The sequence below is a fragment of the Antechinus flavipes genome, chromosome 4 (genome assembly GCF_016432865.1).
Source record: "Antechinus flavipes isolate AdamAnt ecotype Samford, QLD, Australia chromosome 4, AdamAnt_v2, whole genome shotgun sequence".
Classification (NCBI taxonomy): domain Eukaryota; kingdom Metazoa; phylum Chordata; class Mammalia; order Dasyuromorphia; family Dasyuridae; genus Antechinus; species Antechinus flavipes.
Window position 1 is genome coordinate 171,421,680 of NC_067401.1, and position 11,805 is coordinate 171,433,484.

An 11,805-nucleotide genomic window follows, 5' to 3' on the forward strand; every position below is an offset into this window, starting at 1 on the left:
GACAGGGACATTAGTGCATTGTTGGTAGAACTGGGATTCAGTACAACTGTTTTGAAATGAAACTTGGAATTATGTAAAGAATATTCTTTTCTTTCTTTCTTTTTTTTTGGCTGAGATAATTGGGATTAAGTGACTTGCCTAGGATCACACAGCTAGGAAGTGTTAAGTGTCTGAGGTCAAATTTGAACTCAGGTCCTCCTGACTTCAAGGCTGGTGCTCTATCCACTATGCCACCTAGCTGCCCCAAGAATATTCTTTTAAAAAAATATCCTTTGACCCAGAGTTATCATTACTCGGGTTATATCTAGTCCATTTGTTCATTGATAAGGAGAAAGTACCCATATACACCAAAATATTTATAGTAGTACTTATTGTGGTAACAAAGAATTGGAAACAAAGTAAATGCCAATTTGTTGGGGAATGGCTAAACAAATTGTGGTACATAAATGTGATGGAAAGTTGCTATGCTATAAGATATGATGAATATAATGATTCCAAGGAAGTGCTGAAAATTTTATACAGTCTGACTGCGAGTGAAGTAAGTAGAGTCATGTATACACATTATTTTAGTCCTGTCCAAATCTTTATGATCCTATTTGAAGTTTTCTTGCAAAGATACTGGTGTGGTTTGCCATTTCCATCTCTAGCTTATTTGACAGACAAGGAAACTGAGGCAAACAAAGTGTCTGAGGCCAGATTTGGACTCAATATGAGTCTTCTTGACATTAGATCTGATACTCTTATCCACTGCGCCACCTAGCTGCCACCTTTCCTTCCCCTTCTTTCTCTCCCTCAACTCCCCAGGTACTGTGCAAAGAGCTTTATGATTATTATCTCATTTGATCCTAACAATAGTTTTGGGAGATAGATGCTATTATTGCTATTATTATCCTTACTTTACAGATGAGGAAATTGAGGTAAACAATGTGGAAAGAAACATAAAACAAATAAAAGTGAAAGTTGCAAAATTACAAAGTTCCAAAGAAAAGAAATGAGAAGCTATCTCCACCCCATTCTTTTTTTAGGGATGGGAAGTCCTTGGGAATGATCCATTTCATATATTTTCAACCTTTTCTGTGTATTTATTGGCTTTAGTAGTCTTTTTCTTTTCTTTTATTCGTTAATATTATTTTAGGCTGGCTCTCTGAAAATGGGGAAAGAAAGGAAACTAGGAAAAATGTTCATGCAATAAGTAAAAAGTTATTTTTAAAAAGAAGATAAATAAATTCTTGTTCAAGAGCCTTGTGTATGCATGATGATCAACAGATATGAACAATTCTCAAAATAAATGTAAAATATTAAAAGCCATATGAAATACTGCTATGAATCACTTATAATAAGAGAAATGCACATTTAAACAACTCTGAGGCTTTGACTTACACCCATAAAATTGACAAAATGGCAAAAATATGAAAAATCCATGTTTGAGTACTGTAAAAAGGTAGGAAGTATCAGTTGAATTGTGAATTGTTTCAGGTATACTGAAAGATAATTTGGAATTATGCTTTTAAAATATTACTATACTATCTATATTCTCCACCTGGAAATTCATTCTAATTATAGGCATATACTCTAGTGAGGTCCAAGACAGAAAAACAATCCCAGATATGGCAAAATATTTTTGGAGCACTTTTTTACAATAAAAAAATGGAAGTAAAATAAATATCCACTGATTGGAGGAATTAATGAGCAAACTTCCTATTTGAATATAATACATTATTGCTGTGTCATAAGATAAAAAAAGAGGAATTCAGAAAAATATGGGAAGACGTGTAAACTGATGTAGAATGAAGTAAGTAGAATGAGGAAAATAGTAGACACAATGACTACAGTGATAAATGGAAAGAACAAAAACCCAAAATTGAATGTAAAACTATCATGACTAATCTTGATTGTAGAAAAGAGCTGGGAAAAATCTGAGTTCAAATCCAGCCTCAGGTGCTGTGTGACCCTGTACAAGTCTCTTAATCTCAATTTCCTCATCTTTAAATGAAGATAATAAAGTAACTTACCTTCCCTGGGTTATGATGAGGATGAAATGAAACAATAACTGTGTTTAGCACAGTACCTGGCATATAATAAGCATAAAATAGTTATTTATAATCATCATCATCATCATCTTTGTAAGGGAAGGATAGTGAAATACTGCATATACTGTCACATCTTAGGAATGTATTGGTAGATTTTGCTTAATATGGTATAAAAGCAAAAGGCATTAATTTTAAGTAAGGAAGGAAAGAACAAATTAAGAAGGAGAGAAGAGGAAGAAGGGAAGAGGGAGAAAGGGAAGATAGAGGGAAGAAGGAATTAAGGGAAGTAGGTCCCTAGGAACCTCATAGGAATTCATAAGCTAGCAATGACTACATCCTGAATTCTTAAGGCACACAAACATATAACCATACACATTTAACCTTCGATTCAGTAGGGGGTGTCATTATGGCTGATAATACTTTTGCCCTTTTTTTTCACCTTTTGCTCTGGAATTGACACTGATTCTCCTAACTCTTCTTTTCCTTACCCTGCCCTTCCCTGGCTCATAGTCCTTACCTCTTCATCATGTTCTGGTACAGGATTATAAATGCAGCCACCATGGAAGTCAGACTTATAGCTAGTACAAAAGTTGGTGCCAGAGGTAGTTCCCCTGTGAGCCACAGCAGAAAGCAGTTATGTTAAAAATTTTCTTTTAGGTTTAGTGTCCTTTCCCCCATGCCAGCTAGAAGAAATCATAGAATTTTTCAAGATCTGAAAAGGATCTTAGAGGAAGTATTGATAAGTGGGGAAGAGGATCCTGTCCTTTTGCTGCTGCATGTGAATGTGCTGACCCTGGCTGGAACTTGCTCCATTGCCATCAGTTCTTTCCCAAGCCAAAGACCAGATGTTGAAGGGATTTTCATTGTTTAACTATCAGGTCATCTAAGTTCTTTTCCAATGGCATATAGGTGATTTGGTTCTTAAAGGATATACTTGACAAATAAAATCTCTGGTAGATCCTACTAATGTAGAAATACTTTGGGTTCAATTATATCATCTGTTGACAAAAGTCTGAAGATAAATTAATAAAGAACTAAAAAAATTGGCTGCCAGGTAATTAGCTTGATCACAGTAGTTCATAAAGAATAGCTAAGATAGATAAAGAGTGTAGAAGACTGTCTGCTCATAGTGGATTCAAATAGCTGATTGTTAAATTTTCAGAGTGACTATTTAGGCCTTATAAATCAGCAAATGGTACAAATTAAGACTTGATTTGTTGTTTTGTTGATTGTCTAGGCTTAAGAAAGGAATGGAGAAATATGTTAAAAAGATAGTTTCAACTTAATCACTTTGTTTTTTTTCTGGAGAGCCAGTTATTAAATATTTGCAAATATATTCCTAGCAAGTATCCATACAAATTCAAATATAAATCCTTAAGGCCTATGATATGTTCAGCCATCATTGCCTTCACAGATGCACTGCACCCTCAGTGGCAGCCTCATCAGGAGATTTCATTCTTCCTGGGCTTCCCTTCCCTTCCTCCTCACTCCAAATAAAAGGTCTCTTACCTGGGGGCATCAGTGTGAGGGTACTGCATTGTGTATTGCCAATATTTTTGGCCTGGCATGCATACCAGGCTGATATTTTGTTCACTGGTAAGGAAAAGTTGGCTGGTCTTCCAGGGAGGGGTGTCTTCTCCATTAAGATGTACCCATTCTTCCTGAGTAACATATAAGTGATAGGTGGGCTGCCCTCAGATGCCAGGCATGACACCACCACCATTTGGCTTGATCCTGTACCTATCAGACTGAAGTTGGCCTGAGGCTGGGACACTGATACTGTGGAAAGAAGGTAGGGAAAGGAGGAGAAAATGGTAAGTGGGTGTAGAGTACTTGGGGCCTAGGATTCTAGCTTAACTGAAGAGGAGGGAACCATGTCTTTTTTTGTCCAGCCCCACTAATATCTTTCCTTTTTTCCATTCATTAATCTCTGTGTTTATTTCTCAGGAGGTTGCAGACTGATCACAGTCTTGCTATTGGAGTTCCTCTCAAGGCATAGTCAGAGGATACTGGTTAATATACTAAAGGGATATGTATTCAGGAATGGGGAGGACACAAGTCATTATTGCTAGAGGCAAGGGAAGAGGATTTGTAGGTGCTAAAGTCTCTAACACTTCAACTCTTGCTCCCACCTCTTCCATTAAATCTCTTCCTTGCTCATCTCTCATTGATATCTGTTCCTAAGCAGTTATGTCAAATCTTGTCATCTCAGACACCTTTTTAGCCCTGTAACTCTGGGCAAGCCACTAATCTTTGGTTGCCTCATTTTCTTCAACTGTAAAATGGGAAAAATAATAGTTCTTATCTTTTAGGGTTATTTTGAGGATCAAATGAGGTAATATGTATAAAGTGCTTAGCAGAGTGCCTGACACACAGTAGCCATTTAAAGTATTTATTTCCTTCCGTATTCTCTTCTGTATTTTTAACCACACAAAAAACCACAATCATATTTTTATATTCTATCTTGTGTTGTTCAATATTAGTTCATTTGGATAAACTTTTATCTCTCTAACTAGCTCTTAGGGGTCAGGAAAGATCAGACTGCTTCTTATTCATCTTTGTATTCCTCAGCATCTTGCACAGAGTACTGCACATTTTTCATTTCTTTTTTTTTACAGTTTGTAAACTTCCTCCACAAGAGAGGTTGGAATACCAAACATGTATTGGGTACATAGCCTTGCTAATGTGGTGCTAGGTACATACAAGGTACTTAAAACTTTTTTATTGACTTGTCTCTGGGAATAGGAATCCTTTTCTATAGGCACTGTCCCTGCTCATTTCTATATCCCCCTATCCCTAAAATAATCAATAATCATTTAATTTGTTGATTGATTTATTGATTTTCTTTCTATTCTTCTTCCCCCTCCAGTTTATACAACATTTCTCAAACTGGTTTTTGTGTGACTTACATCAAATAAGATACTACCTCCGAGATCTTATAGTATAGTAGAGAGAACATTTCTAGGAGTCACACTCTGTGTTCATATTAGAGTCAATATATTCCTCAAGCCTGTTTCTTAATCTACAAAATGAAGAGGCTGAATTTTGAGATTATCTGATCTTGAAGATCCTTTCCCTTCCATCTACATATAGCCCGGTTCTTAGAATGTTATCAATTCTGCCTTAAGATACTTCATATCCATAGGGGAATGTTTTCTGTTCTCCCCAACCACTCCTCCATGGACCTTTACCATCAGCATGGTAAGATGCCCCTAGCAGACCTTTCATATATGTTGAACTGGAAACCTAATCTGCACTTTTAGAGAGAGAAGCTGGCAAATGTGGGGTGGACCTTTTAAAGCTGTCTTTCAAGAGACTAGTTTAGCTAGTTCTGTTCTCACAGCCTCTGTCACCATCTTAATTCTAATTCATAAACTCCATGCCCACCAATCCTACCTATTAGTGTGATTTATGATTCCCTGACATTCTTCCCACAAAACATCCCTTTTCTCATACTCCTCTTCCCAGGCACATATTACCGCACATTTCCCAGAAGAGGTTCAGTATGTCACTGTAGGCTCTTTGCCCTGAAGCTGTGCTCACTCTGCAATACTAGTTGAGTAAATCTGGCCGGGTCTTGAATGTAGCAAGAATGGGAAATTTGGCTGGTCCATTATCCATGATCTTCTTTGATACTGTGATATTAGATGACTCTATGAGAGTGTAGATTATAGGCAGAGAGCCCTGAATTGAGTGGGATAAAATATGAACTAGTCGGCTTTTTGGAAAGAACTTCACGACTTTGTAGGAGATGATAAGCTTAGACAGGACTCTTGTGGAGAACAGGTTTGCAAATCTCATACGCAGGATCTCAAAGAAAACAAAAGAGAGAAAAGGAAAGGGAGATAGAGAGGGAAAGAAAGGAAGCAATAGAAAGAAATAGATGGATGGGAAAAGGTGAAAAAATAAGGAGAGATGGAGAGACAAGAAAAATAGAAGAAAAAAAAAAGTGAAGAAATAAGTTTTTTTTCAGAATGGAGGTGTTGACAGAAGTATATTTCTAATCATCCTTGCTTTTTTTTTTCTCCCTCTATTTAACTCCAGCTAGTTCCTTCTCTCTCCACTAAATAGCATCTCCACACATTAGTTGGAGGACACAAAAAAAAACAAACGAAAACTTCTGGATTGTAGACTGGAGATCACTAGGTCACACTGCTAGAGAGGCTTGGCTTGACTACTTGATATTGGTGAGACAGTGAGTAAATCAGTTATTTCTTGAAGCCTCAGTTTCCTCACTTGTCAGTTCTAACTCTATGAGATCATAGATCCTTATTTTATAGGTGAAGTCCTTATCCAGATCCCACCACTGGGAAATCCATCTTCTCTCTTAATCTCAGCTTCTCTCATTGAAGAGATTCATCCCCATTTCCCAAAAAGATTTGTCCTTCATGCATTTCTTTAGTTGAGGTTAAGTGACTTCTTAAGGTCACACAACTAGTAAATGTCAAGTGTTTGGATTTGAACTTAGATCCTCTTGGCTCCAGGGCCAGTGCTCCATCCAATGGGCCACCCAGCTTACTTTATACTGGTCTTTTACCCTCTTTTATCAGTCTTTTGCCCTGGGTCCCTTATTCCTGGTTTAGCTCAGGACCGCAATGACATCTCTCTCCCCAGGCTGGGCCTTATCTTTCTAGAAGGACTGTGGGACTCCCTGAAGAGGGGCTTCTTATGCCTTTTGATAAGTATCCTGGAAATGGAAATGGCTGAGCTAACCTGCTCCAGGGACCAAGGGCTTCTTTTTTCTGAAGATCTCTTTTTCTCAAGGAAAGTGAGGCCACTCAGACAACTTCTTTGGGTTCAGACTGCTCCTCCTCCTCATCCTTCCCTTAAAAACCACAGCCACAGCTACAGCCACAACGCTAACACTACCATTCTTTTCAAATCCTGTGGAAATTCACTTCCTTCAGAAGAATCTCATGTCTTTCTGAGCACAGCTGGATTTATTTGCTCTGGGAGGCCAGTGTGTCCCTGTCCACCACTTACCCAAGAAATAGGAATGGGGCATAGGAGAAGAGTAGGTTCCAAGGAAGTGAAATAACCCAGGCAATAAAATTCAAGACAGCTATAGTAATTCATAATTTAGAAACAATTTATTCTTACCGGCCTAGATGGCCTGCGTGACTGGGACGGACCTCTGGTGGGGTTCCGACATGGTTCCGTGCCCAACTGAAGTAGGGACAGCCTTATAAGCATTCTTATTTACCCTGGCTGGCACATTTTGACATTAAACAGTGACTTAACTTTACAGGACAAAAGATACAATGGCAGATGTTTAACATAGTCAGGGTTATCGAATAGATACCCCTCATTGTTGAGCAGGCACTTTGAAGTGCAAAACACCTCCTTTAGTCTAGCTGAGCAGATATTTCTCTGCGAGCCCCAGGCTCTTTAAGCTAAAACTGAGGGAGGGAAGGGGAAGCCAGTCCTTTGTCCATTTCAGAAGGGTCTTACTATCCAACCTCATCCCTCTCTCTTCAGAGTTGGCCTCCATGCTCATCCAAGACCCTGAAAAATGCTTCCCCATTTTCTTGAGCTATCAATTCTCTAGTGCTTTCTGTCTATAGTTACAGCTGGGGCCAAAGAGATTCCCAATTCCAACTACCGCAGAGTATCTAGATTGTCCATAGGTTCTGGGGATGGACTCCAAGTTATAGGATAGGATCATAGAATCCTAATTTTAGAACAGAAAGGGACCTTGAAAGTCGTCTAGCCACTCTCACCTCCCTCCCCCTCCCCATTTTACAAATGAAGGAAATGATGTAATGCCAGAGAAACTGAGGCAGGAGAGAGATTAGAGAGTTTTTTAATATTTTATTAATGGGAGAGTAAGATTGACTAGACAGGACTCTCGTCTCAAATTATCCAGCCCTGATTGGGGGAATCTCTAACCTTTATATACCTTTTAGAGACAAAGAAGAGGAAAAAAGAGCGGGAAAAGCCCAGCTGGAAAAGGCTATGATAAAGATGTCAGTGAAATATCTTGGAATACTTTAAGGGATGTTGTAAATTTCTCAAGGACAGAAGATAATCAGGAAGTCTACTCTCTTGTTTATCTTACTTGGGCTAACAATTTATATCCTTAGACTAATTGGTCCTCAGCCTTCATGGACCAGAGGGAGATTTACAGCTTAGGGGAGTAATTAGGAAGACTGAGACAAGGGAAACTTATACAAGGAAACTGAGTCAGGACAGTTAAAGAGAACTATGGCATAACAATGAAGCTTAAAGTGCCAGAAATGGGATTCATTTGTGTCCTTGCCACGTCCAGACTGGATGTTCTTTATCCCCCGAGTATCCTTGAACTCACCTTCTCTTTGCACTCTGAAGGAGCTGCTGATGGCTGTGAAAGAGATGAATTTGGTTAGAAGTCTTAAAATAAAATTGAGGGGCAAGCAGAGAAAATATCCAAATCTTTGGGAGGCAAAGGGAGCAAAGGACAGGACATTAGGTATGGGGATAGTCTCGTGTCTCAATTCTTCTTTATGCCTCCAGTTCTTCCCCCAATGTACCTCCAAACCCTCCACTGCATATCTAATTCCTTCCCTCTCATCCCTCCTTGCCCACTGACCCAAGGCTAGCTCATCAAGCATGGCCATGCAGAGCAGAGGAAGCTTCATAGTTTAAGCCTCAGGTCTTTTTTCTTTATAGCCACACCAACCTTCCAAAACTTCTCTACTCATTCATCCATTTGATTGTGGCCCTGCGGGCCACCAGGGTTGATACCACACCCAAGAGGGGCCCCTCATCTCCACTTCCCATCCATCAGGGATCGCCTGCAGCATGAAGATAACAAAGGAAGTCAGGCAATGCCCAGAGGGCCTCTGTCTACCAGGGGAGCCCATAGAAAGGAAGTCAAATTACACTTAAAAATGACTTCCCACCTGTCACCCTCACTCAAATTTCCCCTTTTCTATATTCCTCTGGAGAGCTGCCAAGTCTGAAGGACCTAATTCTCCTTCATGAACAAATAGTACTAATCTCTGGTCCCTAAATATGTCCCTATACTTTTGCACTTTTGTGCTTTTCTACATGTTATTTCCTCTACTTGGGAAATCCTTCTACCATATCGCCTTTTGTCCATAGGAACTATGGACAATACAAAGACAATGTCAAATGTTGTCTTATACATGAAGTTTTTCTTTTGTTCCTGAGACTCACTTTTACTGTCTACCCCCTCCCCCCAAAGAAAGTGATCTTTCCTTCCTCTATTTTTAGCGCTTCCTTTGTATGGCTTTTACTGGGCAGTCAGACCCTATCTTTCATTATAGCCCTTGTGTTTTATCCCAACTACAATACTCCAAACTCCAAACAAGGCAGGGATATGTCTTTTTGATCTAACAATATCTAGCACAGAGCTTTATATAAGTGAGTGAGTCTTTTAGACTCACTCTAAGTGAGTGCTCGATAGATATTTAAAGAATGAATAAGAAAGGAAGCACGGCACAGTATTCCTGCTCCACTGTTTCCTAGTCCCTTACATAGAGCTGGGCATATAGTAATAATAATCATGTAGGATCTGGTGACTCTGTTTCATACAGTGTTCTCCTAGCAGCTCTTTTGTATGCTCGAGTTCATTCCTCTAGAAATTGTAGCTCGTAGAACCCTGATGGATGTATTTTCTTTTTCTCTAGTCAGAAGATATAGCAGTTAAAATCAAAGCAGATTTTAATACCATATTTGTGGAGGCTGATAATTATAATCCTTGTTAGTTGATCCAAGGAAGCAAGGCAAATAAGCATTTTTTGAATGCTTACTATATACCAAGGACTGTAAAAATATCACCTCATTTGATTTTAACAACAACCTTGAAGAGTAGATGTTATTATTCCCATTTTATTATTTTTTATTATAGCTTTTTATTTACAAGTTATATGCATGAGTAATTTTACAGCATTGACAATTGCCAAACCTTTTGTTCCAATTTTTCCCCTCCTTCTCCACATCCCCTCCCCCAGATGGCAGGTTGACCAATACATGTTAAATATGTTAAAGTATAAATTAAATACAATATAAGTATACATGTCCAAACAGTTATTTTGCTGTACAAAAAGACTCCGAGAAAGAGTATCTTGCTCAGGATCATATAGCTAGTAAGTGTTTGAGGCAGAGTTTGAACTCAGTTCTTCCTGGCTCAAGATTGAGCCTGGAGAACAAGGATGTCACCTTCTTAGTTTATCTTTTTATCTGGGCTCAAATTTATTTCTTAGAACAGAGAAGTTCAATCTCTGCTTTTTGTAGTATTGTCTTATCTGGCTCTCTATGACCCCATTGGGGTTTTCTTGACCTGCCCAGGGTCGTATGACTAAGAAGTGTCTGAAGCCAGATTTGAGCTCAGGCCTGGCATCCTTCTGTGCCACTTAGTTATCTCTATGATGAACTTAATACCCTATAAACAATAACATAGATGACAGTGTTGCATACATTAAATTAAGGTAGTGGATAAAGAACTGGAATTGGAGCAGGAAAACCTGACCCCCACTGCCTGTGTGACTCTGAATAAGTCACTGCTCCAGGCAACTCCCTAAGAGTAATGGTCACAAATTGGCAGAGGGCATTCCATACAATGAAATTTGAAATATTCCCATCCCCATGGCTGAGCAGAGGTTGGGACACTAGATGTCACAGTGCATTCAGAGAGCCAAGCCTGAAGTCAGGGAAATCTGACTTCTGATCTGGCCTCAGACACAGCAACTGTGTGACGCTGGGTAAGTCATTTAACCCTGTTTGCCTCAGTTTCCTCATCTGTAAAATGAGCTGGAGAAGGAAATGACAAACCACTTCTAGATTTTTGCCAAGAAAACCCCAAATGGGGTCTCAAAAAGTTGGATACAAGAGCAGAGAGATTAAACTCTCTCTTTTGAGATATTCCCGAGAGTCTATCTGGTTTAGCATGCAAATAAATTTGGGTCCAAACAAAAAGTAAACCAAGAAGATGAAATCAGTATTCTTTACCAGGGGTCCTCAAACTACGGCCCGTGGGCCAGTTGCAGCAGCTGAGGACGTTTATCCCCCTCACCCAGGCCTATGAAGTTTCTTTATTTAAAGGCCCACAAAACAAAGTTTTTGTTTTTACTATATTCTGGCCTTCCAACAGTCTGAGGGACAGTGAACTGGCCTCCTATTTAAAAAGTTTGAGGGCCCCTGCGTTTAGACTCTACTCCACTCTGCCATTCTTTCTTTATTATACTTCTCCATAAACCACAAACCCTTTGGTCCTATAATTCTGATTCATGAAAAACTGTTTTGTGTCTCTACATTTCCTCCCCCAGTTAAGCATTTGCAGTCCTAAAAATGTCATGGAATATACCTGAGTATTAGTGAGTATACAACATGAGTAACACAAATTAACAAATAATATTCAACTATAAGGTGCAGTATATACCTAATATGACACTTATGTGAGAACTGCATGCAACTAGCATTAGCATATTTGATAAACATAATACATTGCATATAATGTTTACATGACAATATGATATATTAAATTAAGGACATAGTACAAAACACATAACAGAATTATGTCCAGGGACCACCTATAAAGATTATGTGCAGAAATATGTATGTACCTATATAGGACTGCTTGCCATCTAGGGGAGGGGGTGGAGGGAGGGAGGAGAAAAATCGTAACAGAAGCGAGTGCAAGGGATAATGTTATAAAAAAAATTACCCTGGCATGGATTCTGTCAATATAAAGTTATTATTAAATAAAATAAAATAAAATAAAAAGAATTCCCAGAATGTGAATAAAGCATGGATTGTTATAGCAAAAAGAAAA

At 38.7% G+C, this 11,805-nt stretch overlaps 1 protein-coding gene across 1 annotated transcript; it reads right to left on the bottom strand.

Annotated features, from left to right (window-relative positions):
* Positions 1-2,543: 2,543 nt before the first annotated feature.
* C4H17orf99 (chromosome 4 C17orf99 homolog) lies at positions 2,544-9,439 on the bottom strand. The gene is given in 5 exon segments (XM_051992454.1): positions 2,544-2,641; positions 3,540-3,809; positions 5,510-5,802; positions 8,334-8,370; positions 8,599-9,439. Coding segments are annotated over 5 exon segments (747 nt in total). The 5' UTR covers positions 8,648-9,439.
* Positions 9,440-11,805: the final 2,366 nt, after the last annotated feature.